At 54.3% G+C, this 27504-nt stretch overlaps 2 protein-coding genes across 2 annotated transcripts; both read left to right on the forward strand.

Annotated features, from left to right (window-relative positions):
• The first annotated feature begins 3738 nt into the window (after nucleotides 1-3738).
• Nucleotides 3739-19021, forward strand: LOC129708540 (cell adhesion molecule 2-like). The gene is given in 12 exon segments (XM_055654340.1): nucleotides 3739-3745; nucleotides 5597-5667; nucleotides 5669-5747; nucleotides 6279-6431; nucleotides 7635-7772; nucleotides 8562-8729; nucleotides 9339-9429; nucleotides 11884-12056; nucleotides 13769-13840; nucleotides 15846-15869; nucleotides 16708-16833; nucleotides 17895-19021. Coding segments are annotated over 12 exon segments (1221 nt in total). The 3' UTR covers nucleotides 18014-19021.
• Nucleotides 19022-20474: 1453 nt separating this feature from the next.
• Nucleotides 20475-27055, forward strand: LOC129708713 (protein turtle homolog A-like). Its single transcript, XM_055654656.1, has 7 exons — nucleotides 20475-20929; nucleotides 21725-21964; nucleotides 22900-23043; nucleotides 23973-24143; nucleotides 24703-24820; nucleotides 25432-25573; nucleotides 26914-27055. Exons 1-5 carry the CDS (start codon nucleotides 20866-20868, stop codon nucleotides 24765-24767), a joined length of 684 nt encoding a protein of 227 aa, XP_055510631.1. The 5' UTR covers nucleotides 20475-20865; the 3' UTR covers nucleotides 24768-24820; nucleotides 25432-25573; nucleotides 26914-27055.
• The last annotated feature ends 449 nt before the right edge of the window (nucleotides 27056-27504 follow it).

The following is a 27504-nucleotide window of genomic DNA, read 5'->3' on the forward strand; positions in this document are numbered from 1 at the left end:
CCCTGTCTCTCTGACACTAAACCCTTGTTGTCGCCAAATGCTGCAGCGAATGGCGTCAGCGAGCAGTCCGCTCTCTGCACAGTCGGCAGCCAGTCTTTGTTAAGGATCTGATGATGAGAAGCGTGATGGTGGGTTAGAGAGAGGCGCTGTGTGAGCGTGTGTGTGAGAGAGGGGCTGTGTGTTTGTGTTTGTTGTGTGCGTGTGAGAGGGGCTGTGTGTGAGTGAGAGAGAGTGAGGGGGATTGTTCGTGAGAGAGGAGGATTGTGTGTGTGAGAATGGCTGTGGCATGAGACGGGTTGTGTATGTAAAGGGTGGCATCGTGTGTGTTGCGCAGTGATTGTGTGTGTGTGTATGTGTGTGTGTGTGTGTGTGTGTGTGTGTATGTGTGTGTGTGTGTGTGTGGGTGTGTATGTGTGTGTGTGCGTGTGTGTGTGTGTGCATGTGTGTGTGTGTGTGTGTGTGTTTGTGTGTGACAGATGGGTTCTGTAAGAGGGATTATGTGTGCTGTGTTAAAGAGGGATTGTTTATGTTAGAGGATTCTTTGTGTGTGTGTGTTTTATGGAGAGATTTTGAAATGTGTGTGTGTGTGTGGTAGTTCAGAGGGATTTTGTGTGTTGTATTAGAGAGGGAATGAGAGGTGTTTGTTCCACTGGAATTGTGAAGTGTTTTGTTACAGGGGGGGGGGGGGGGTGTGTGTGTGTGTTGGAGTGGGACTGTCAGAGTATGTGCACAGACGGCTGTGAAGGCCAAGTCATTTGGTGCTTTAGGCAGAGATTGACAGATCATTGATCAGTAAGAGTGTCAGGGTTATAGGGAGAAGGCAGGAGAATGGGGTTGAGAGGGAAAGATAGATCAACCATGATTGAATTGCAGAAGAGACTTGATGGGCCAAATGGCCTGATTTTGCTCCTTTGACTTAGGAACATGTTAGAGGAGGAGTGAGTGTGTGTGAGAGTGTGTGTTGGAGAACGATTGTGTGTGTTCAGGAGTTATGTGTGTATTTGAGGGGTATGGTGTGTGTGTGTGTTGGAGGAGCGTTGTACGTGTGTTAGATAGGAATGATATGTGTTGGTGAGGGATTGTGTGTGTTAGTAGGGGGTCTGTGTGTGTTACATATGGATGGTGTGTGTTTTTATTTTTGTTAGAGGGGTTGTTTGTATGTTTGTCTATTGGAGGAGGTTGTGTGCTGGGTTGCAGGGGAGTTGTGTGTGCTAGATGGGGGACTGTGTGTGTGCATTAGAGGCAGATGGTATGCGCTAGAGGCTTTGTGTGTGTGTTTGTTTTTGTTAGAAGTGATTTTGTGTCAGTTAGAGGGGATTGTGTGTGTCAGAGGGGATCGTGTGTGTTAAAGGGGTTCTGTGTGTATTTGAGGGGTATGGGTGTGTGTGCGTGTGTGTGTGGTGGGGGGGAGGGTTGTGTGTGAGTTAGAGGGGGATTGTATGTGTGTGTGTTGGAGAGCAAGTGAGTGTGTGCCGGAGGGGGAATGTGTATGTGAGCGTGTCTTTGTTGGGGAGGGATTGTGTGTGTTAGTGGGGGACTGCGTGTTTTTATCAGAGGGGAATTGTGTATTTGTCTTTGAGGGGTTGTGTGTGTGTGTGTGTGATAGATACGGATTACATAGAACATAGAAAATAGATGCAGGGGTAGGCCATTCGGCCCCTTGAGCCAGCACCGCCATTCAATATGATCATGGCTGATCATCCAAATCAGTACCCTGTTCCGTCTTTTTCCCCCTATCCCTTGATTCCCTCAGCCCTAAAAGCTAAATCTAACTCTCTCTTGAAAACATCCAGTGAATTGGTCTCCACTGCCTTCTGTGGCAGAGAATTACACAGATTCACAACTCTCTGGGTGAAAACATGTTTCCACATCTCAGTTTTAAATGGCTTACCCCTTATTCTTAAACTGTGACCCCTGGTTCTGGACTCCGCCAACGTCGGGAACATTTTTCCTGCATCTGCTCTGTCCAATCTTCTCAGAATATTATATGTTTCTATAAGATACATTTAAGAGGGAGTTAGATGTGGCCCTTGTGGCTAATGGGATCAGGGGGGTATGGAGAGAAGGCAGGTACAGGATACTGAGTTGGATGATCAGCCATGATCATATTGAATGGCGGTGCAGGCTCGAAGGGCCGAATGGCCTACTCCTGCGCCTATTTTCTATGTTTCTATTTGTCTAAGATAACCTCTCATCCTTCTAAATTCCAGCGAATACAAGCCCAATCGACCCATTCTTTCATCATATGTTAGTCCCACCATCCCGGGAATTGACCTGGTGAACCTACGCTGCACTCCCTCAATAGCAATAATGTGCTTCCTCAAATCAGGAGACCAAAATTGCACGTAGTACTCCAGATGCGGTCTCACCAGGGCCCTGTACAACTGCAGTAGCATCTCTTGGCTCCTAAACTCAAATCCTCTAACAATAAAGGCTTTCTTCACTGCCTGTTTACTTTCATTGACTGATGTACAAGGACACCCAGGTCTCATTGCACATCCCCTTCTCCTAATCTGACATAATTCAGATAATAATCTGCCTTCCTGTTCTTGCCACCAAAATGGATTTATCCACGTGTGTGTGTGTGTTAGATAGGGATTGTGTGTGTATGTGTGTGTTAGATAAGGAATGTGTGTATGTGTGTGTATGAGGGTGATTTTGTGTGTTTGAGGGGAACTGAGCTTGTATCTTTGTTAGGGAGGGATTGTGTATGTGTGTTGGAGAGGGACTGTGTGTTAGAGAAGGATTGTGTGTGCATGTTAGAAGTGTGTGTGTATAGGTGGGGGACTATTATGGATGGTGTTATAGGGATTGTGTGTGTGTGTGCTTTTGCTAAAGGGGGTGTTTATTAAAGAGGTTGTGTGTCTGTTGCAGGGAAATTGTGTATATGTGTTAGAGAGGACTGTGTGTTGGAGGCACATTGTGTGTGTGCTAGAGAGGGATTGTGTGTGTGTTAGAAAGGGAATGTGTGTGTTTGGTTTTGTTAGAAGGGGATTTTATGTGTGTTTATTAGAGGTGGATTTTGCATGTGCTTGTGTTAGAGAGGGATTGTGTGTCTGTGTGTTACAGAGGGATTGTGTGTGTGCGCGCTCATGGGAGATTGTGTGTGTTAAAGGGTGTGTGTGTGTGTGTTAGCGCACTGTGTGTGTGTGCTAGAAAGGGATTGTGTGTGTGTTTAGAAGGGACTCTGTGTGAGAGGGCATTGTGTGTGCTATAGGGTGGTTGTGTTTGTGTATGTGTGTGTTAGGGAGGGAGTGTGTGTGTCAGAGAAATGCGTATCTGTGACTCACACACAGTCTCTCACAAACAAACAGTCCCACACACACACTTCTCTCACACATACACAATCTCTCACACACACAGTCCAACTCACAGTCCGTCTCATACACAGTCACTCTCACATGTGGTTACTCTCTCCCACAGCCCCTCTCTGTCTTTCAGTCCATCTCAGATATACACACAGACTGTGTGTGAGACTGTGTGTGTGTGTGAAACTGTGTGTGTGCGTGAGACTGTGTGTGTGTGTGAGACTGTGTGTGTGTGTGTGTGAGACTGTGTGTGTGTGTGAGACTGTGTGTGTGTGTGTGAGACTGTGTGTGTGTGTGAAACTGTGTGTTTGTGGGTTTGTGTGAGAGAGACTGTGAGAGGGACACGTGTGAATGATGGAGAGAGACTGTTATAGATACAACTATGCATGTGAGAGAGAATGTGTGTACATGTATGAGAGAATCTGTGAGGATGGAGAGTGAGAGACATGTGAGTGTGAGAGACTGGGTGTGTGTGAGCGAGTGTGAGAGAGAGACTGTGTGTGTGTGTGTGTGTGTGTGAGAGAAAGAGAGAGAGAGAGAGAGAGAGAGAGAGAGACTAGGTGAGATAGAGACTGTGAGAGAGACCGTGTGTGTGTGTGAGAGAGTGTGTGTGAGTGTGTTTATGAAAGAGAAACCATGAAAGGGAGAGACTGTGTGAGACAGATAGACTGTCTTGCCCTGCCCTACCTATCTGAGCTTCTACACCCTTATACACCCGCCCGCTCTCTCAGGTCAGATAATCAGCTGCTCCTGAGTGAGTCTAAAACTAAGCGGAAGCTCAGAGGGGACCGTGCCTTTGCTGTGTCGGCACCCAAATTATGGAACGATCTGCCTCTCCACATTAAACAGGCCTCTTCTCTGTCTGTTTTTAAATCACTTCTTAAAACCCATCTCTTCTCCCTGGCCTTTGATACCCAGTAAGATGTCATCTTTATTTACTTGATTTAATTTCTTATTTTGATTGCTTTATTGCGTGGTTATTATTTTTACTCATGTTTTATGTCTTTTAATTTATTGTTGTATTTCATATGTAATTTTTGCGCTTTATGTGAGCTGTTATGTTATATTCTGTTATGTTGTCTGTTTATGATGTCTTGTTTATTCTTCTGTACAGCTCTTTGGTCAACATTGGTTGTCTTAAAGTGCTTAACAAATAAAGTTGGATTGGATTGGATTGGATTGACAAATAGACAATGTGTAAGGAGACTGTGTGAGAGAGAGAGAGTGTGTGTGAGAGAGAGGCTGCATCAGAGAGTGTGTGAGTGCCTGTGAATGGGGTTACTGCTGTAGAGGTGGTGACACAGATAGACTGTCTTGCCCTGCTCTACACAATACACCCTTATACCCCGTCTCAATCCCTCAGATAAATCAGCTCTCCTGCTTCCTGAGTGAGTCTAAAACTAAGCTCGAAGCTCAGAGGGGACTCCTTTGCTGTGTCGGCACCCAAATTATGGAACAATCTGCCTCTCCTCATTAAACAGGCCTCTTCTCTGTCTGTTTTTAAATCACTTCTTAAACCCATCTCACCTACTTTTTTATTATTGATTTAATTTCTTATTTTGATTGCTTTATTGTGTGGTTATTATTTTTACTCATGTTTTATGTCTTTTAATTTATTGTTGTATTTCATATGTAATTTTTGCGCTTTATGTGAGCTGTTATGTTATGTTCTGTTATGTTGTCTGTTTATGATGTCTTGTTTATTCTTCTGTACAGCACTTTGGTCAACATTGGTTGTCTTAAAGTGCTTAACAAATAAAGTTGGATTGGATTGGATTGGATTGACAAATAGACAATGTGTAAGGAGACTGTGTGAGAGAGAGAGGGTGTGTGTGAGAGAGAGGCTGCATCAGAAAGTGTGTGGGTGCCTGTGAATGGGGTTACTGCTGTAAGGTGGTGACACCAGACAGTAAGCTCACACAATCCCCACCCACCCTCAATCCCCTCTCCCCCCCTCTCTCTCCTCCCCTCTCTCCTCTCTACCTGCCTCTCCTCCCTCTCCTCACCCCTCTATCTATCCCTTCCACGTCTCCTCTCCTCTTCCTCTCCCGCTTATCCCTCGCCCCTTCCCCTCGTCCCTCTCTCCCCCATCTCCCTTTTCCACCCTACGCCCCACCACTCGCCCCCCCCCTCTCCCCCTCCTCTCTCTCCTTCCCCCAGTCTCTCCCCACACGCTCTCTCCCCCCCTCTCTCTCCTCCTGCCCCCTGACCCTCTGTTCCCCCTCGTCTCCCACCTCCACCTCCCCCCCCCCCCAGTTGGAGCTGACCCTCGTGTCCTGTGCCCCCAGATGCGGATGGTCTGTTCCCTGTGACGAAGGATGAGCTGGTGCAGGAGGGGGGCATTGTGACCCTGCGCTGCACCCGTGCAGGAGAACGACAACTCCTCACTCCAGTGGTCCAACCCCGCCCAGCAGACCCTCTTCTTCGACGATAAGAAAGGTGGGGGTGGGGCGGAATCAGCATGGTGGTGAGAGAGCAGGCGGGTTGGCGGTGGCTGGGGGCGAGGATCAACATGGCAGTGTTGTAGAGTGGGTTGAGATGTGAATGGGAGATGCAGGTGAGGTTGGGAGGGGTGTGGGGTGGGGGTTATGGTTGTGTGGGGAGGGTGGATGTAGGTGGGGGTGGGGATAAGATACAGGTGGGGAAGGAGATGAGGGTGGGGTGGGCTGGTGTGTGTGGAGCATACGGGTGGGGTGGTTGGGGATGAGCGATCCGGGTGGGGGGTGAGGCCGACTGCGTTCACCCTGGGCCACCCCCACCCAGGCAGTGTGTTCCAGACTCTGCTCCTCTGGGCCCAGACCCTGGGCTGTTCCATGGGGCCAGGAGGAGGCCATTCTGCCTCTCCCTCCAGCCTGTTCCACTGGGCCGGGAGGTGCTAGTTCTGCCGTTACCGTTGTGTGGAGGAGCAGGGCTGTGGGGGGTGGTGGTGATGGAGAGATCGCCGTTTAAGTGATGGATCGTGTCGTGCAGCGCTGCGGGATAATCGCATCGCCTTGGTCTACTACTCCCGACACGAGCTGGCCATCAGCATCAGCAACATGACCCTACGAGACGAGGGGGACTACACCTGCTCCATCTTCACCATGCCCGTCCGCACCGCAGTGGCCAAGGTGGTTGTTCTCGGTAAGGAACCCTTCCCCCTCCCCCCACCCCCCGCTCTCCATCTCACCTCGGCCCTCGTCCTTTCCTCAACAAGAGTCACAATTATCATGGTTTTTCACATTCATCAAAACTGCTGTCCGTGCAGTTTGTAAACAACGGCCACCAAATGACGTCGAGCCCCCGTGGTGACCAGCGTTCACGGAATTCCCCGTGAATACCCCAGTGAATACCGCGTGTTCCCCCTCCACGGAGACGAACGTAAGCCCGGAAGATGGGCGGGCAGTCGATCTGGGTCGAGACCTCACTGCCCAACCCCTGGATCCGGACAATGGCCACCTTGGTCAGGTCCAGGATCAAACCATCAGGGAGACCCCCCCCCCCCCCCCCCCCGCACTGACCCTCCCCCTCCAAACCGCCATGAGGGTAACTAAAGCGCATGAGCGTGTTGCTGAAATGCAGCAAAAACCAGAGGAGAAGTAACCTATCACACTCCATGTACACACAGTACACACACACTCCATGTACACACAGTACACACACTCCATGTACACACAGTACACACACTCCATGTACACACAGTACACACACTCCTCCAAGCCACAGAGTGACAAGCGGCTGGCGTGTCAGTGACCCGACATGCAAAGCTATTACACGACATGGCTGTGTACAACCCCTCGCGGCTACAACACCTCCTCCCCCTGAGGGGAAGCACGCCGGCTGAAGGCGTTTAATAGGTCATGTTGAAAACTAAACAGGAACCACGTGTGCTCCTGAAGGTCACGCGTCTGGTGGAGAAAGTACCTTGCCGGGAGATGACCACAGCGAGAGTGCTCTGCTCTGTCCACGGGTATCTCGGCAGGGCCCTGAGATGGAGAAACCCGTGCTCCTTTTTAAAAAAAAGTATACAAATACTTTTATTCAGAAAACAAAAACAAACACACAAATGGGTAACACGATCAAAACTGTCTTTGTGGCAGTTTATAAAACAACAGTCATCGATTTTAAAATAACATCATCCTCATCAGTAATACAGTCGACCTCCCGCGGCGACCAGTGTTCACGGGAGGCCTCCAGTCCCCGTGGACACCGCGTGTTCCCTCTCCCGGGACGTTGGGAAACCCGTGCTCTGGGAGTGTGTGACGGGGTAGTGTAGGGAGGGAGCTTCACTCTGTGTCTGGCCCGTGCCCCGGGAGTGTGTGACGGTCTAGTCTTTGTCTACATCAGCTGCTCCCAAGAAGCCGGAGATTTCGGGCTACATTGGGCCGATCGTGGAGGGCCGCACCATCACGCTGATGTGTAACACGTCGGGCACTAAACCCCTGCCCACCATCCGTTGGTTGAAGGGCAGTGACGTGATGGAAGGTAGGTGTTGGCACGACCCTGACCCCTGACCCTGACCCTGTCCCCACCCCTCACGCTGGGTCTGCCCAGGGGGGGCGATGAGACGTATGTCTGCAACTGGAGGGGGTGGGCAAAGAGGTGCGGGGAGTTTGGAGGTGGGAGGGGCAGAGAGGTGGAGGTGGGGGATGAGGAAGTAGGGGGTGGGGACCGGGAGGTGGGGAGAATGTGATCTGTCCATCTGCCTCTCTCCCTCCTCTTTGGTTTCTCCCAATATCCCTCAATTCCACCGTCTCTTACTCCTCTCTTTCTCTCTCACCCCCTTTCCTTTTATCTCACCTCTCCCCTTCTCTCACTCCCCTACCCTTCTCCCTCTGTCCCCCTCTACTTCTCTCTACCCATCTCCTTCTCCATCTGTTTTCCTCTCCCTCACTCTCCCTCTATTTCCTCCACTCCTCCCCCCCATCTGCCCATCTTAATCCTTTCCTTGTCCCTTCCTTACACCCTCAACCCCGTGCCCACTCCCTCTCTCTTCTCTCTCCCTCGCCATCTCTTCCTCCCCATTCCCTCCCCGCTCTATCCCTCCCTCTCTACCCCCTACACCCTCCTTTCCTCGCTCCCCTGTGACTTACCGCTCCCCTCTTCGCCCTCACCTCTCTCCTCCCCCTCAATCTCCCCTCTCACCTCCACCTCTCCCCCTTCCTCTACCCCTCCCCGTCACCCTTCCTTTCGACCCACACACCCCCTTCCCTCATCCGACATCTCCTCGTGTCTCCCCCCTTCATCCCTCCCTCTGAACCCCGCCCCCCCCAGGCCAAACATACGAGTCAGACATCGCTGACCAACGGGCCTACGCTCTCAGCAACGTGGTGAATCTGACGGTGTGGCGGAAGGACAACGGTGCTGTCATAGAGTGTGCCGTCAACCACCGTGCCCTGCAGGACAATGTCTACACCGCCCAGCAGAGAATCGAGGTCCACTGTGAGTGTCCGCATGGGGGGGGCGGATGGGGGTGGGGGGGAGGAGGAGAGGGAGGGGGGCATCATCCCTCCGTACTCCCAGAGGCTCAAACACACTCCCAACAGATCCCAATGGAGCCATCCCCCTTTTAAAGTACCCCACCTCCTCACAATGGACACCAGCACATCCAGTTCACCCGCATTGACCCCTTTCTCGTTCACCCACACAAACTCCATCTCAACAGACGCCAGCCTCTCCCCACAGACCCCACCCCTACCCGTTCATCCACACCGTTCCCCTCCTCCCAATGGATCTGAGCTAGCTGTGTCCATTCACTCCCACTGCCCACACCGCTTCCTTTGGACAGATTGGGGGTGAATCATACTGGATGTTAGTGACAAGAGATTCACCGATTCACCCATGACCCTGAGACCCACAATCACCATTGCTTCCCCCCCCCACGACTCTGAGAGCCACAATCGCCATTGCCCCCATCCCCTGGCCTTTGGGACAGAGAGGAGGTTGGGTTTGGATCCTGGAGAGGGGGGCTGGGAAGCTGTGGTGGAGGCATGTGGTGCCGCTGTGCCCGCCTGGCACAGGGACAGTGATCGCTCTCTCCCTCATCCACAGATTCTCCCGAAGTGGTGATCGAGGCATCCAAGGAAGTTCCCGAGGAGGGCGAGGAGTTCATGCTGCACTGTTATGGAAAAGGCAATCCCGAGTGAGTATGGAGCGCGTGCAGGCTTTCACCACCCACCACCCCCCACACCCCTTCTTGTTCCTTAACAAGGTGCTTTAGTACATACTAGAAGAGAGACACGACATGCTGGAGTAACTCAGCAGGTCAGGCAGCATCTCTGGAGAAAGCAAACCAATGTCTGTACTTCTGTAGATGGCTTAGGAAGTTTAGCATGTCCCCAACAGCTGTCACCGACGTCTACAGATGCGCTGTAGGAATCATTTTATCGGGATGCATCACAGCACAGTTTGCGACAGCTCCATCCAATACCACAAGAAATTGCAGAGAGTTGTGGACCATCACACAAACCAACCTCCCTTCCATTGATGCCATCTACACTTCACATTGGCTTGGCAAGGTCACAGCATAATCAAAGACCAGTCTCACCCCGGTCACTCCCTCTTCTCCCCTCTCCCATCAGGCAAGAGGAACAGAAGTGTGAATACACATACCTCCAGACAGGGACAATTTCTTCCCAGTTGTTATCAGGAAACTGAACCGACCTCTTACCAGCTATAGAGTGGTCCTGATCTCCCATCTTCCTCATTGGAGACCTTCGAAGTATATTGTATCGGACTTTATCTTGCACTAAATGTTAAACCCTTTATCCTGTATGTGTACACTGTGGACGGCTTGATTTTAATCGTGCATGGTCTTTTCACTGACTGGATAGCACCACAACAAACGCTTTTCGCTGTACCTCGGTACACGTGACAATAATAAACTAAACTGACTGGTGCCCTTTTTTTAAAATTATGAAACTACTTTTATTCAAAAAAATAAAATAAACATAGAGTATTAACACAATCAAAGACTGCCTCTGTTGACAGTTTACAAACAAACGATCATCAAAATAATATAACGTCAACCTTATCAACAAAACACTCGACCTCCAACGGCGACCAGCATTCACGGAATGCCTCCAAAGTCCCCATGGACACCTCGTGTTCCCTCTCCAGGGACAGGCGGGCACGGACGTAGACCCGGAAAAAGCTCGAGCAATTTAAAAAACACTTAAACAAAATTATCAAATTAAAATATTAACATTTTAATCTATAATATATTCAACCTCCTGTGGTGACCAGCGTTCACAGAAGGCCTCCACAGTCCCCATGGACATCGCGTGCTCCTCCCTCCCATCCATGCGACGGGACAATGTTTTTTTCCTTCAAACATATATTTAGAATAATTTGTAGAATACAAAATACAAACAAACCCACCACCGTAACTCAAAGTAAAACAAATATTCTTGCAAACTGAATATTAGATAACTATGTCACAATCCTCGTCACGGATACATTCCACCCCCCCGTGGTGCCCAGCGGTCCCAGAAATCCCCCAGGGTGCCCGTGGACACCGCGTATTCTTTCACAAGTACCACCCAGGCTTGGATGTAACCCTTTAAAAGCTGCAGGCAGCCGGCTGGGCAACGCCCTCTTCCGCATGGCGCCGTGACTCGCCGATGACCAACTTGGCCAGGCCCAGGAGCAACCCAACCAGGGCATCGAAGGTAGACACAAAATGCTGGAGTAATGTCCCTGTCCCTCTTAGGAAACCCAAATGGAGACGTTGTGCCCCACCCAAGGTTTCCGTGCAGTTCCTGGAGGTTGCAGGTAGTGGAAGCAAGTAGGGAGACTGACAAAAACCTCCGGGAACCACACGGAAACCTTGGGTGAGGCGCAAAGTCTCCAGGGGTTTCCTAAGTGGGACGGGCATTACTCAGCGGGACAGGCAGCATCTCTGGAGAGAAGGAATGTGTGACATTTTGGGTTGAGACCCTTCTTCAGATTCCACCTCTGTGATACAACCAACCAGGACATCTGCAGTTCTACCCCCCCCCCCCCCAAGCAAAAGGTATCCAAAGATGAGGATGGATTTTTTTCCCCAAAAATAAATGTAATCAGTTATTTACAATAAAATGAACAATACAAAACAATATCAATCAACCCACCACTAATTCAATTAAAACAAATATTCTTAAATACTGAACACTAAACAACTAAGTAGTGTATATCACCATCCTTGTCAGGGATTCATTCCACCCCCCGCGGTGCCCAGCGGTCCCAGAAGTCCCCAAGGGTGCCCGGGTGTCCCTCTCTAGTGCTGCCCGGGGGCTGACATAACCCCGCGAAAAGGGGCAGGCAGCCGGCTCGGGCGAAGCCCTATTCAACCTAGCGCCATGACTCAGGGAAGGCCAGACCTAGGCGCAACCCAACCTGGACATCAGCTCCACCCTGTCCCCTACACACTGGGTGTCCAAAGATGAGGATGGTGGGAGTGAAGTGCAGCCACAAGGCAGGGAGCAGCCACAAGGTTGGGTTGCTCCTCTAACTCATGCCCTGGGAGTGTGTGACGGGACAGTGTATAAGGTCGCTGTAACTGTGTGTGTTGTTGGGTGCAGTGTTGGTGACATAGATACTCTCTCCCCTGCCCCAGGCCCAGCTACTTCAACTGGCTGCGGTTTAACGGGGAGTTGTCGGAGCGAGCGGTGGTGAGGCACGAGAACCTGTCCTTCACTTACCTGAACAAGACCGATGCTGGAGTCTATCAGTGTGTGGCCAAGAACATCATTGGAACTGGTGCCAAGAACTACTCTCTGAGAGTGCACGGTGAGTTAGTCCCCCCAACCACACTGACGGCCCACACCCTGGGGACAGGCTGTGTCACATCGCAGCGTAGACAGAGCCAAGCATGGAGGCCTCTCCTCCTCCACCTGTCTGTCTGTCTGTCTGTCTGTCTGCCTGCCGTCCTCACTCCCTCTCCATCTGCAGCTTCCCTGTTCCCTCACAAATGCACACACCCCTTTCTCACATCTTTTTTCTTCTCTTCTGGTCTTTCCCTCGCCCCCAGCCCAGCCCCATCCATCATCCCCCTCCCCTTAATCACAACCATCCCTCCCCTCCATCACTGCCCCTCCCCCTCCGTAACCATTCTCCCCTCTCCCATCCATTGCCTCCCTCCCCTCTGTCACACCTCCCCTACCCCTCCCTCACTCCCCTCCACATCCACCTCCGAAACCCCCTCGCCTACTCCCTCCATCACTGTCCCTCCCCTCTGTTACAACACCTCCCCATTTCCTCTACCACCCCCTCCCCCTCTGTCCTATCCCTCTCACCTCCTCCCTTGCCCCCAACATCGCACCTGCCTCTGCTGGCCCCTCCCTTATCTCACTCCCTCACCCTCTCTCTATCTTTATCTCGCTCCCCATTTTTCTATCTCCATTTCTCTCAATGTTCTCTCTCCCTCAATTTTCCCTCTCTCGCTCTCTCTCTCCCTCTCTCCATTTTCTCTCTTTATCTGTGGACCCCCCCTTGCAATAGGGAGAGCAGCAGTGTGCACCGTGGTCCAGGTGAGGTCTCACCAACACCCTGTCCACTGTACTACCACTCTTACCCCCCTCCCTCTGCAATAAAGACCATCACACCCCTGCCCGGAGTGGACTCGCTGCCCCCGTGCTGTCCTCCTGTGTGTTGGGTACAGGTGACCCCACATCCCCCCCCCCCCCTCCCACCCCCCCCCCCCCAGGGCTCTGCCCACTCTCCCCGTTTTTACAACTCCCCGCTTCTCCCCTCGACTCCCCACCCAAACAGCAACTTCATCCTGGTTTCACATCTGGATTTCATTCTGATCTCCGTCCCTTTCACAAACAGCCACCTCATCAATCCCATTGATCACCCATTCCCCAACCTCCTCCCCCTCCCCCGGGGGTGGTGCATGCTGCTGCTCTCCTTATTGCAGGGGGGTCCACTTGTGTTGGGGGCAGCGAGTCACTCCCGGGGCAGGGGGGTGTGATGGTCTTTATTACTGAGGGAGGGTGGGTAAGAGTGGATTAGTGTCAGGACAAGGGACCATTGCTGCTCCTTCAGGATAGCAGGTAGTTCTGCTGCCTCTCCGCGCCTGACACTGGTTCAATCTTAACCTCGGGTGCTGCCTGTGTTGGGACCACACTTAGGACTCAGTGCACACACTGCTGCTCTCCTTCTTGCAGTGGAGGGGGGGGGGGTCCACATGTTGGGGACAGCAGGGAAGGCTGAGCGGGCTGATCCCGGGTTGAAGGGGTGATCTGTCGAGCAGTGGTTGACCGGAGCGTGCTGGGGCTCGCTGGAGCTGAGAACGAGAGGTCATCTCGTCAAATCCCGGGATCATGAGGGGGGGGGGGGGGGGGTTGTCGATCGGGGAGATGCTGAAGGAACCAGCAGCCTCAAGCATCAGCTGTTTGTTTCATTGCCGTGAACGTGTGGCCCTGCCGAGCATCATCACGTGTCTGACCTCCACGTCATGTGTGTCACGCGTGTGTGTCTTCTCTCTCGTCCAATCGCAGGAGACCCCCTGGATTTGGCCCCCGCCTCTCCCCCTGCTCCCGTCAACGTCTCCCTGACCCCATCCAGGCACGGTAGGAGCCTCCACACCCCTCTGCTTCTCCCCCCTCACCCCCCCACCCCCCCCCCCCCCCCCCTCCCCCAGGGCAGCTGGACAAGGGGCTGCCTCTTGTGGCCAGGGGTATAGACACGGGACTGGTCGCCTGGTGCTGATTGGCTGAAAGGAGTGCAATGGGGGGGTGGGGGGTGGGATTGCTGCTCCTTGAGTATGGCACAGTGGTGCAGCAGGTAGTTCTGCTGCCTCTCAGCGCCTGACACTGGTTCAATCCTAACCTCGGGTGCTGCCTGTGTGGAGTCTGCATGTTCTCTCTGTGACCGAGTGGGTTTCCTCTCGCAGATCCGGTTTCCTCCCACCTCCCAAAAATGAATTGGCCCTCTGTAAATCCCCCTGGGGTTAGGTAATGGAAGAGATAGTGGGATAACATGGAACCTATGTGAATGGGTGAACACGGACACTGTGGGCTGAAGGGCCTGTTTCCATGCTGCATCTGTAAACTAAATTAGAAATTCTCCAAATAATGTCAGCCCATCAACACAGCTGGAGCCAGGCGACCAATTCTGTTGGGTTAGTGCAATTCTCCTGCAAGTCTAGAGGTGAGTGTGCTTGGGGCCTGTAACACCTTGGTGCAAAAGGGAGCAGAGCCAGTGGCAGTGTAGTGAGAGGATGGAACTGCAGATGTTGGGTTAAACCGAACACAGACCTTAAATGCTGGTGTAGCTCAGCGGGTCAGGCAGTATCTGTGGAGAGAAGGAGTGGGTGACGTTTCAGGTCGGGACCCTTCTTCAGACTGAGGGTCGTGGGGAAAGGGGAAAGAAAGATACAGACGATACGAAGGAGAAATGAATGAAAGATATGGAAAAAGGTAACAATAAGGAAATGTGGGTCACACAACAGGCCACTGTTGGCTGTGGGACAGGTGTCAACGTGTACACAGACAGTGTATGAAGGGACAGTGTAGACTGGAGGGAGCTTCACTCTGTGTCTGACCTGTGCCCTGGGAGTGTGTGATCGGACAGTGCAGAGGCAGCCTCACACGCATGTGATAGACATACCAAATCATGAGGGGTCTTGACTGGGTGGGTGAGAGGGGGGATTCATCCTGAGGGGGAGTGAGGAGGAACAGGTGGGTAGGGCTGAGTGGCCTCTCCAGCTCCCACTAGGCCTGATCGGCAGTGACAGAGTGTGGGTTTGCACCAGGGTGGGGGCAGGGCTGCTGGTGTGTGGTGGTGTGGGTATTGTACCAGGGTGGGGGCAGCTCACAGACTACACGGCAACCTCTGGCCATTCAACCGTGGGCTACCTGTAGCCCAGTCCCTGCCGGCCAGAGGACGCTCCCTCCCCTTCCTTCACCCCGTTCCCCCCCCCCATCTCCCTCCCCCATCCTCCCCTCCATCTCCATCTCCCATCACCCTCATCCTTCCCTCTTCCTCTCCTCCCTCACCTCCCCCTCTCCTCCGACTACCTATCCCTTCTTCCCCCCCCCCCCCCCCCCATTCCTCACCCTCCTCCTCCTCCCCTCACCCCACCACTCTCACCATCTTCTCCCCCATCCACCTAACCCCTCCCCTTCCCCGCCTTTAATCCTCCCCCCCCCTCCTGGCCCTCTCCCCTTCCCCCCGTGGGTCTAGGTCCCCGGTCTTCGTTGCACAGACTGGTCTCTGTGTCGGGGACCCCCAGACTGGTTTCCGTAGCGTCGGTCATGTTGCTTTCATCCAATCATTGTCTGCATTTCTCTGTTCATATTGTTCACTCCCCCCCCCTCACTCCCCTCTCCCTCACTCCCCTCCCCTCTCCCTCTCCCTCATTCACTCTCCTCTCCCTCACTCATCCCCCTTACTCCCCCTCCCTTCACCTCTCTCTCCCCTCACTCCCCCTCTCCCTCCCTCACTCCCCTTGTCCCTCCTCCCCCTATCCCCCCCACTCTCCCCCCCCCCACTCTCTCCCCCTCCACCATCCTCTCCCCAATGCTCCCCAACCCCCTCCCTCTCCCCCCCCCCACTCATCGCTGTGGCCATCAGACTCCACCACAAGCTCGGACACAGGTACAGTTGCCCACTCACTCTCCACTTCGGCACACCCTCCTCTTTCTACATTCCTCACTCACTCTACACCTCCCCCACCCTGCCTCTCTCGCTTGCTCTTTCTACGCCTCTCTTGGTGTCTCTCCCACTCCTCTCTCCCTTTACCCCACTTTCTTTCAACACCCTTCTCTCCTCTGTCTCTCCACCTCCCACACACAGTGAGTGTGTGTGTGTGTGTGTGTGTGGGGGGGCTTACGGTCAACATTGGTCTAAAAGTGGGGTTTACAGCATGGGGGGGGGGGGGTAGACGAGGGGAAGGGAGGGTATCTAGGCTGAGGGGAGTGATCCAGGGGAGAGTGGAGGGCAGGGTCCAGCTGTGAGGGTGTGGGCCCAGGGTGACAGGAGGGAAGGGGAGGGGAGGATCCCAGAGTGAAGAAAGGGGATGGATGGGAGGAGAGGATCCTGGGTTGAGATGAGGGGAGGGGAGGAGAGGGATGGGCAGGAGAGGGGAGGAACCCGGCGTGGGGGTGGGGGTGGAGTGGAGTGGAGGGAAGGGTCGAATCCGGGAAGGGAAGGTTCTGAGAAGGGAAGGAGATGGTCCATGGTCATGGGCAGGGGAGAGTTCATTCACTGAGCTGAGACGGGGGGGTGGAGACAGGAGCCATAAGAAACGGCCAGGGGCGTGTGACAGATTCTCGTCCCCATTGGCAGGAAATGTTCCCACACTGTGGAAGTGGCGGTGAGGGAGCGCCGCGCTGTGGGAGGGGCGGTGTGGGGGAGGGGGAGGGTACATTGCTGATATTATGTCGGTCTGCCGCACCTGTGGAACCTGCTTGCGGATTTGTATCTGTGTCGCCAGACCCTCTGTCACAGCTGACCCAGTCCAGCATCGATCACGCCGTCATCGGTGGCATCGTGGCCGTAATCGTCTTCATCGCTCTCTGTCTCTTCATCGTCCTCGTCCGCTACCTGATACGGCACAAGGGTAAATACTGCTTCCACCTGCCCGCCCCCCCCCCCCAACACATCCCCCTGCCCTGTCCCACTCCACTCCTCTCCGCCCCGCTCCCCTCCCCTCTGCCCCACTGCCCTCCGCCCCACTGCCCTCCGCCCCACCCCCTCCGCCCATCCCCCCCCTCCGCCCATCTCTCCTCCGCCCCACTGTCCCCCCCCACCCCACTCCCCTCCGCCCATTTCCCCTCCGCCCATCTCCCCTCCGCCTCACTGCCCTACTGCCCTCCCTCCCCCACCCCCCTCCGCCCCTCTCCTCCGCCCCACTCCTGCCCTACCACCCCCGCTACCCTCCGCCCATTTCCCTACCCCCACTGCCCTACCCCCACTGCCCTACCACTCTACCCACCCCTCCACCCTCTCCCCTCCGCCCATCCCCCGCTCCGCCCCACTTAACCATATAACCATATAACAATTACAGCACGGAAACAGGCCATCTCGGCCCTACAAGTCCATGCCGAACAAATTTTTTTCCCCCCTTAGTCCCACCTGCCTGCACTCATACCATAACCCTCCATTCCCTTCTCATCCATATGCCTATCCAATTTATTTTTAAATGATACCAATGAACCTGCCTCCACCACTTCCACTGGGAGCTCATTCCACACCGCCGCCACTCTCTGCGTAAAGAAGTTCCCCCTCATATTACCCCTAAACTTCTGTCCCTTAATTCTGAAGTCATGTCCTCTTGTTTGAATCTTCCCTATTCTCAAAGGGAAAAGCTTGTCCACATCAACTCTGTCTATCCCTCTCATCATTTTAAAGACCTCTATCAGGTCCCCCCTTAACCTTCTGCGCTCCAGAGAATAAAGACCTAACTTATTCAACCTTTTCTCTGTAACTTAGTTGTTGAAAACCAGGCAACATTCACTTCCTGCCTAATTCTCCCTCCCGCCCCATTTCCCGTCGCCATAACTGCCTCCTCGATTTCCTCTCCATCATCGTGATCCCAACCTCCCTTGTCCAGAGTGCCTGACTGTGCTCGGCCCCTCACTCCCTGGGTCCCTGGCTGACCCTTGTCTCCTTTGACCACAGGCACGTACCTGACGCACGAGGCCAAGGGGCTGGACGATGCTCCGGATGCAGATACGGCCATCATCAACGCCGAGGTGGGCCACTCCAGCTCGGATGAGAAGAAGGAGTATTTCATTTAGTGGATGAGCGAGGGGGAGAGGGTGGGTCGTGGAGGTCCCGGCGGGGTGAGGAGAGCGCGTCCGCGGGAGTCACTGGGAACCCGCCGGGGGAGAGTCTCACCCACAACACCCCCACCCCCACCACACGCACCGCCAGAGTTTGCTCAAACTTACGCCTCGCGCACAGCCTGATTATAACTTACTGTCGTAACCACGATCACTGTTCAGTCTAGTTATTGGTTTAATATCCTTCCGTTAAAACGATTTATTTGTAAGAGATGAGGTGGAAATGAGGGGAGGGGTAGCAGGAGGGGCCGGCCAGTGGCAGCAACATCGGGGCAGGGTGACTGCAAACTCCCGAATAGTCCTAGCCTGCGAGTGTGTGACGGGGCGTTGTGGAGGGCGGGTCACTCTGTGTATGACCCGCGCTGTTGCTGGCCTGATATTTGCGAGGTGCACTGCCTGACCCGTTGCCTGGAGGACACACCTTGGAGTTTGAGGGCAATTATATATTTGCATGGTCTCCCCTATCGCCCACCAACACACTCCCCCCATCCCCACCCCGGCTGATGACCACAGAGAGGCACCTCCATAGCCAGTCTTCCAGCTTGTCAAGATGGCCACCTTCCCATTTGGTCAATTGCCCCATAGTTGTGTGAACACACTGTCTTGCTGTAGGCCGTTGTACTGCCCCTACCACCCATCTTACTCCTTTTCTGCAAGGTTTGACATGATTGGCTGGAATTATACACATATACGTTATAAATATATACATATAACTACCAATATTAAGTGGATGTCTACGTGTGTCTTGAAGAAGCAGAGCTGCCATTGGCTGGAAGTTTTCACGTGTATATTAAGCAGCGCTGTGATTGGTCGTTTGCTGTGTCTGCACCTCTGCCCCACCCACGTTAAGGGGGTCTTGTATTGTATTTCTGGGGCTGTTTGTGTTTGGGGGGGGGGGGGAGGTTAATAATGGGTGTTGTTTTTGCAAATATTTTAAATAAAAAAAAGTATAGAATTACAAACCTTCAACGAGAGATGTGCATTTCTTCCACACTGATATTTAGATCGTGGGGGTCGGGGGAGGGGGGTGATCATGGGATGGACCAGTGTGGTCAGAGGGTGGAGGGAGGGGGCGGGAGAGAGAGGGGGGGGGGGGGGGGAAGAGAGGGGGAGAGAGAAGGGGGGGGGGGAGAAAGAGAGGGGGGGGGGGGGGAGAGAGAGAGTGTGGGGGTGGGGGAGAACGGTGGGTGGGGTAGTGAGGGTGAGAGAGGTTAAAGAAAGAGGGTAGGGAGCAGAGTGTTGTTGGGGAGAGGGCTGAAGGTGGAGATGGTGGGAGGAGAGTGAAAGAGATGGGGGAGAGAGTGACGGAGGGAGGAGATGAGAGAGGGTGGGGGGGGGGGTTGGAGAGAGGTGGAAGGAGGAGAGGGTGAGAGGGATAAAGAGAGGAGAGAGCGGAAAGAGAAAGCGAGGAGGGAAGTGGAGAGAGTAGAGAAGGGGAGAGATATTAGGGAGGATGTAGAGTAGAATGAGGGGGAGTGGGCAAGGGAGGGGGAGAGAATGGAGGGTAAGAGAGGAGAAGGGGGATTCAGAGGGGAGGGATGATTACAGAGTGAGAGGGGTGGTTCAGAGGGGATTTCAGAGGTGGGGGGGTAGGGGTAGTTGCGTGAGAGTGAGTTGTGTGAGGAGGGTTCATGGAGGGGGGGGGGTTCAGAAAGGGGGTCCAGGGAGTGGGTTCAGAGAGTGGGGTTTAGGGGGGATTGAGAGAGTGAGTTGTGTGAGGGGATGTTCAGGGAGTGGGCTCAGAGAGGCGGTGGTTCAGGGGGGGATTGAGAGATAGTGGGTTTCTGGAGGGGAGTGTGGGAGGAGCTCCAGGCCATCTGTCCTGTGTGCCGAGTGCCTGTGGCCGTCTCCCCTGGCAACGGGTCCCAGGTCCCTCCCAGAGGCCCAGTGCAGGAGGAGGGGGTGGTGGGACAGTGGTCTATTGTTGTAGCGGGCCTGTGGGGAGAGCAGCACTGATCACAGCATCCAACGACGGCACAGGGTGGGGGAGCGGGTGGAGGGGGCAGAGTGAGTGGGGGGTTAAAATAAGAGGGGGGGTGAGAGACAGAGAGAGAGAGGGTGCAGAAAGAAACAAAGAAAAGGAGTAAAAAGTGAGAAAGAAAGAGAGAAGATTGAAAGAGTGGGATGTGGAGAGAGAGAGTGAGGGAGAAAGAGAGTGACAGAAAGTGAGAGACTGAGACAAGTGGGAGAGTGTTGAGAAGTAGGGAGAGAGGAGAGATCCCAAAGGGACACAAGTAAGGGGAGTTTATGCTTGAAGTTTGTAGGTTAAAGGAAAAGGGGAGGGAAAGGGGAGAGGTAGAGAGGGGGGAGGAAAAGTGAGGGAGACATAAGATAGGGGAGGAGCGAGTGGGAGAGGGGAAGGGAGTGTGATAACAGGGAGGAGGGAGCGAGGGTAGCGAGAGAAAGGAGGTGACAAGGGAGGGCAGGGAAGGGAGGGTCTGGGGCAGTTGCAGTCTGTGCTGTGAAGGGGGTGTGTGCGAGCCCAGCGTTTGCACCAGATGGAGATTCTCCAACCCAGGGAGATGTGGGTCAGGCCCTGTGTCTCATCGGATCAGCCTCTGCTCAGTCTGCACTAACAACAGGAGTACCCCCTTCCTCAGCCCGTCTCTCCCTCCCTCCCTCTGTCCCCTCTCAGTCCTTCCTTCCCATCTCCTTCAGCTCTCAGCCCCCCCCCCTCTCTCCAATAGTTCCCACTCTCTGCCCCCAACCTCTCTCCCTCATCCCCTTTCCCTCCCACAGCCACCCACCCTTTCACCATCAGACTGCCCCAGTCTCCATCATCTCCCTGGCTCTCCATCCATGGTGCAATGAGGTTCAGCCGTCTCATCTGCCTCCTTGTGGTGGTATGCGCTCCCTCCAGCTTGTCTACAGGTAGGAACTGTGTGGATCATTCCTGGGGGTGGGTGGTGGGGTGGGGGGGGGGGGGGGGGGACCTGAGGGTGGCACATATTCAGAGGGGTTTGGAGAGGCTTCTTTCCCCATCGCCCTCTCATATCAGTGGACCACTCCCTCTACACTGTCCCGTCACACACTCCAGGGGCGCGGGTCAGACTGTAAATCACAGGGGCATTGAGAGGGAGAGGGACAGGGCGGGAGGCACCGTGAGAGTGTTGGCCATTATTGATATTAACCAGCTGTCAATATGGATGGAGCCCAGCTTGCCAACTGGGCCAGTGTTAGCCCTGGCTCCACTACCGCGAGCCATCCTCCCTCCTGACCTCCAGGAAGATGCCTTTCAAGCTGCCCCTGTGTGGAGACAGGCCACGGCATCCTGGGTGAGATGTCATGGCTGATATCCCCAGCCAGCCCTGGCCATGGGGAGCAGTAGCCAGGCCCAGCCCTACCCGGACCTAAACACCTGCTCAGCAGCCTGTGAGCACTGTTGCCCCGATGTGGGTCCAGGCTGCTCACTCAGGGTCCAGGCTGGTGCCCAGCGTAGGCCTAGGCTCCACTCTGTACCCAAGCCCATCAACAAGTAGGCCCGGTTATCCTCAGTTCTATGATAGTTCTCTCTCTATCCACTCTCTGTCACTGCCCTGCTCCCTCTCCTTCTTTATTCCCTCCTCATCATCACTCCCCTTTCCCTGCCCTCTCTATCTCATTCACTATGTCCCCCCCTGTTACTCCCTCCTTCCTTCGTTCCCTCGTCCCCGCTCTCCATTACAGGGTTGCTGGAGGAACAGTCCCCGCTGGTGACGGTGCGTGTTAGAGAGGGCGGGTCAGCGGTCCTGGAATGTCAGCCTCGCCAGCGGCGGGACATCTCTGAACAGCATCGGCAGGGCAGCGCCAAGCAGCACCGGGGCGATGTCACCACCACCGTGGTGGAGTGGGTATCCCGCAACCATGTGCTCCCCGTCTTCCTCAAGCTCGGAATACACCCTCCGCGGATTGATGCTGCTTATCTGGGTAGGTGCAGCTCCAGAGTAAGGACCGCGGGGGCAGAGGAAGAGTGGATAGTCAGTGTACAGACTGAGAGACTCCAGCCAGCAGATATCCCCCTGAGAGCGAGGATTGATAAATTCCATGCTCTGTCATGGTGTTCTTGGAGCAAGCCTCACATGCGGTGTTCCTCTCCACACGGGTGCTGTGATATGGTCATTGTTTGGTCACATAGATCGTGGGCCTGAGTCTTGTCCCTGGTACTGCGTGTACATGGAGAGTTGCCAGCCCTTCTGTACACGTCCTTCAGTGGTGGGGAGATAGTGTGACAGACAGTGGGCAGTCAGGGAGGGAGAGGTGGTGGGTGGGTGGGGGGGGCGGGGTGTGGTAGGGGCGTGGTAGAGATAGTGAGATTGTGAAGGGGAGGGAAAGAGTAGAAACATAGAAAATAGGTGCAGGAGTAGGCCATTCGGCCCTTCGAGCATGCACCGCCATTCAATATGATCATGGCTGATCATCCAACTCAGTATCCTGTACCTGCCTTCTCTCCATACCCCCTGATCTCTTTAGCCACAAGGGCCACATCTAACTCCCTCTTAAATATAGCCAATGAACTGGCCTCAACTACCTTTTGTGGCAGAGAATTCTAGAGATTCACCACTCTCTGTGTGAAAAATGTTTTCCTCATCTCGGTCCTAAAAGATTTCCCCCTTGTCCTTAAACTGTGACCCCTTGTTCTGTAAAAGAGAAAGAGTAGAGGGGGAGAGAGAGAGAGGGGTAAGATACAGACTGAGGCAGTGAGTGAGGTAAAGTGATGGAGGGTGAGAGGGGGTGCATGTAGGGGATGGCTGGGAGAGGGAGTCGGACAGGGGGGATAGGACGTTAGTGCCTGGGGAGCAATGTGTTGTCCAGTTATATTGGGGGTCGTGGTTTGCTGTGACCTGTCACCCAATCTCCCGCAGGTCGGCTGAGGTTACAGAAGGGGGCGTCGCTGTGCGTGGAGCCCGTGAGGCGGGAGGACGAGGGCTGGTACCAGTGTCGGCTGCTCTTCCTCACAAACCCACAGGGAGATCACAACGGCAGCTGGGTCCACCTATCCGTCACCAGTGAGTCTCTGTCACCCCACACACTCCCAGGGCAAGGGTCAGGCACCGAGTCAGTGAAGCTCCCCCTACACTTAAAAAATATATATTTTAACCAAAAAAAAATTTAATCAACTATTTACAAAAAATGATAGGCACAGTACAAAAATATAAAAACCCACCGCCATAATACAAAATAAAACAAATATTCTTAAATACTGAATATTAAATTACTATTTCCCCATCCTTATTGAGGATAAACTCCACCCCCTGTGGGCAGCTTGGTATCCCCAGGGGTCAGACACACCGTGGCAGTCTGCTTTCACATTCAGCGGTGACGAGGGTTCCCAGAGGAGCTCCCTCGGTCCCATCTATCTCTCTCTCCCCCCCCCCCCCCCCCCCCCCCCTTCTTTCCAGACTGCCCGCTGTTTCTCACATTCTTCCCCCAGTACTCCCTGGGGACTCGGTGTGGAAAGTGATGGGATCCTTCCCTTGTGGTGGAGGGTGTTACACCGAGAAGGTCCCCGTAAGTGATTATTGAGCTAATTCACAGCCACCTGCCACCTCTGTGAGCTGGAGGAGTCTGTGCTCCACGGATACATGGAGTGTGTGAGGCTGCAGCCCTTGTTGAGTATTGGAAGAGGCTGCTCCTACATTAGTCCCACCTTCTTCATCTTTGGTCACCCAGTGTGAAGGAGAGCGGGTAAATCACTAGATGCCTGGGCCTGGCCAAGCTGGCCATTCATGGGTCACGGAGAGGGCTCTGCCCGAGCCGACTGCCGCCTCCTTTGTGGGGTTATGTCCATGCCTGGGTGCCCCTTGAAATGGACCTCGCAGTGTCCACCGACACCGTGGGGGAGTGGGGATGTGCTTTGGACACTCTGTCACTGTTTCTGACCCTTGCCCCTCTCTCTGTGCCACCCCTCCCCCTCCCCCTACCCCATTCTCTCCAGCCCCCCCGTCTCTCCGGAGCACCCCGCCCGCTGTGCTGGAGGTGGGACTGGGTGAGTCGGTGGTGTTGGGTGTGCCAGGTGGACGGAGTGCCGGAGCCGGTGGTGAGGTGGTCGAAGGACAGGAGAGAGATGCCAGCAGGAGATGCCCGGTCACCCAGGGAGCGGGTCCAGGTCAGTGGCTCGGGATCAGGGGCGGTGTGGGGGGTGGGGGATTTTGGTTGGAGTGGGAGGGGGTGGGGCGCAGGGAGCACGTACTAGGTTTGAAGACCGTGATGACCCCACCCCCCTCACTCCGCACCCCTGTTAAACGTGCTGCCCGCTGCAGGGGCATCACCCTGCCAGCCCTCTGGTGAACTGAATGGTCAGCATCCCCCAACCCCCCTCCCCTACCACCAGTGGGATCTGGCTCTACTCACCTGCTCCCCGCACCCACCCACACGCTCCTCTGTCAGGGTGCAAGCCCCAACTTCCTGGGGATCATCTGGAGACAGAGGTGCAGGGGTTACCTGTCAACATCTGTTGGGCCCTGACGATACAGGAGTCGCCATGGGAACTCCTGTCTGGGGGGGATAGGGGTGGGAGTGGTGGAATGGTTGGGGGGGGGGGGGTGGGGGTGGGGAAGGGGGTGTGAGGTGGGGTAGGTGTGTGTGCAGGAGGGGGTCTATGGGTAGGTGGGCAGCTCTGTGACGCTTGGCCCATTGTAACCCCGACTCCTTTCTCTTACCCATAGGTGAGTGGTGGGGTGCTGGAGATCCCATCCACAGGGGTCTGGAGCCGGGGTCTGTACACGTGTGAAGCCGCCAGTGACCAGGGGAGCATCAAACACAGCACCAGCCTTCGCGTGATAGGTATGTACTCCCTCTCCCCCCCCCCTCCGCCTCTCCCCATTGGAGTCAGGGGTACCCCACAGATGTGGTGCCTGGTGGGAGGAGTGCATAGAACATCAGGAAATAGCATGAAATAAGTAGCCGAGCTTTCGGTAACTGGGTAACATCTGGGGCAGACTATCGAGAAACATCTGGAGAGAGGTCACAAACATCAGGTCACAAACAGAAGCAGCTGCAAACATCTGGATGTCGGCAGGAATCAGCCTGTGTTGGCCTGAAGGGTCGGGATGGAGAACACCTGGTGAGTTGAACATCTAGAAAATTCCAGTGAGAACTAAAGCAGGGCCGTGGGATGGGCCGTCATGAGGCTAAAACATCTGGGAGAACATCTGGATATATGTGCGCACCATTGAACATCTGTCATTGTCAACCAGATGTTTTCAACCAACATCTACAGCTGGGTTTGGTATGTGTTCTAGGATGAGTATACTGGTGATCGCTGGTTAGCGAGGACTCAGTGAGCCAGAGGGCCTGTTTCCACGCTTATCTCGAAACTAAAATAAACTAAAACATCTGGGGAGGTAGGGAGCTGCTGGGCAGATGTTAATTTTGGATCTTGCTGTGTGCCACAGGACCACCAGTCATTTTGCAAGCGCCCCAAAACGCCACCATCAACATGACCCAGGACGTGGAGTTCGAGTGTGAGGCAGACGCCTATCCCTCCAACGTTACATACACCTGGTCAAAGCACAGGGTCAACGTTCAATACATCAGGTCAGTCACCACGGCAGCTCCAGTGGGTAAAGGGCAACTAAGGCGACACAGTGCAGCAATGGGTAGAGTTGCTGCTTCAGGGCACCAGAGACCCAGGTTCGATCCTGACTGCAGGTGCTTTCTGTACGGAGTTTGTTCGTTCTCTGTGTGATCGTGTAGGTTTTCTCCAAGTTGCTCCGGTTTTCTCTCACATTCTAAAGACACACAGGTTTGTAGGCTAATTGGCCACGGTAAAGATTGTAAATTGTCCATAGTGTGTTGAGTAGTGCTAGTGTATGGGGACCGTTGGTCTATGCAGACACGAGGGGCCGAAGGGCCTGTTTCCGCGCTGTGTCTACAAACTAAACTAAACTAATACACAACTCTAAACAATCCTCAACTCAAACAAAGAGTATATGTGAGCAAAGTATCAAAGGAACACATGAAGAAGGGTGAAGTCTAAAGATGGGTCTCGACCCGAAACGTCACCGATTCCATCTCTCGAGAGATGCTGCCTGTCCCGCTGAGTTACTCCAGCATTTTGTGTCTACCTTTGATTTAAACCAGCATCTGCATTTCTTTCCTAAACATGAAGAAGGGACTTGACCCGAAATGTCACCTATTCCTTTTCTCCAGAGATGCTGTCAGACCCTGCTGAGTTACTCCAGCTTGTTGTGTCTGTCTTCAGTTTAAACCAGCATCTGCAGTTCCCCCCTACACATGAACACATTAAGATGCACTCAGATCCCAGCTGTGCCTGCTGTTCCCAGAAGGCCTCTAAATCCCCTGTGGACAACAGCCGCCCCTCGTAACTCTGGGCAAGGGACAGGCAGTGAGTGACAGCAGGACCCTCGACCCGTGAATGACCCAGGAGCAAGCCGACCTCCTCACCACCTCTACACTGGGTGACAAAAGGTCAGCAGCATGGGACTGAATTGCAGCCAAGATGTGAGGAGCAGCCCATTTAGATACTTAAACAGGGGTTGCATTTGCAGCCTCTGACACTGCACAACCCTACGACTGACACTCATCCAGGCCACTGATGTGATGAATCAGACTACACTAGCAGCATCGTAACCTGGTTCCCATCTCCATATCCCTGGGTCAGACCACACGGGTGCACCACGCCCAGTTCCAGTCCCAGGGGTTTGAATAGCCCTGGTGCAGTCAGAGTGTGTAGGAAGGGACTATCTGAAGAAGGGCCTCGACCCAAAATGTCACCTATCCCTTTCTCGAGAGATGCTGTCTGACCCGCTGAGTTACTCCAGCCTTTTGTGTCTGTCTTCGGCCCTGATTGTGGAGTTGGTCAGTTGTGCTGTTCACCCTCTCTCCTGTCTGCCTCTGTCGCCCTGCGCCCACAGAGACATGCGTCACCGAGTGTCCGTGCGGTCGGACGGGAAGCTGCTGCTGCGGGGGGCGACTGCACTGGACAGCGGCTGGTACGCCTGCACCGCCAGCAACGGGGTGGGGGAGCCGCCGCGCGAGTCGATGCCTACCTCTCCGTCATGCGTGAGTAGCTGCAGGGTGTGGGACAGGAACTGTGGGATGGGGCTGTCCTTCATCGGTCACCTCACTGCGCCAGAGGGGGCTGGGGGTGTGAGTGGCCATCTCACTGGGCCAGAGGGGGTGGGGTGTGAGTGGTCACCTCACTGGGCCAGAGGGTGTGGGGGTGTGAGTGGTCATCTCACTGGGCCAGAGGGGGTGGGGGTGTGAGTGGCCATCTCACTGGGCCAGAGGGGGTGAGTGGTCATCTCACTGGGCCAGAGGGTGTGGGGGTGGGGGGTGGTCTCCTCACTGGGCCAGAGGGGGTTGGGGTACGAGTGGCCATTTCACTGGGCCAGAGAGGTGAGTTGGATGATCAGCCATGGTCATATTGAATGGCGGTGCCGGCTCGAAGGGCCGAATGGCCTACTCCTGCACCTATTTTCTATGTTTCTATGTTTCTATGACAC

This window comes from Leucoraja erinacea, chromosome 24 (genome assembly GCF_028641065.1).
Source record: "Leucoraja erinacea ecotype New England chromosome 24, Leri_hhj_1, whole genome shotgun sequence".
NCBI lineage: Eukaryota > Metazoa > Chordata > Chondrichthyes > Rajiformes > Rajidae > Leucoraja > Leucoraja erinaceus.

Coding starts and splice junctions, on each gene's coding strand:
- LOC129708713 (XM_055654656.1), top strand. CDS start 20,866: ATGAGGTTCAGCCGTCTCATCTGCCTCCTTGTGGTGGTATGCGCTCCC. Junction 23,044..23,972: donor GGTCCACCTATCCGTCACCA/GTGAGTCTCTGT, acceptor CATTCTCTCCAG/CCCCCCCGTCTCTCCGGAGC. Junction 24,144..24,702: donor CACCCAGGGAGCGGGTCCAG/GTCAGTGGCTCG, acceptor TCTTACCCATAG/GTGAGTGGTGGGGTGCTGGA.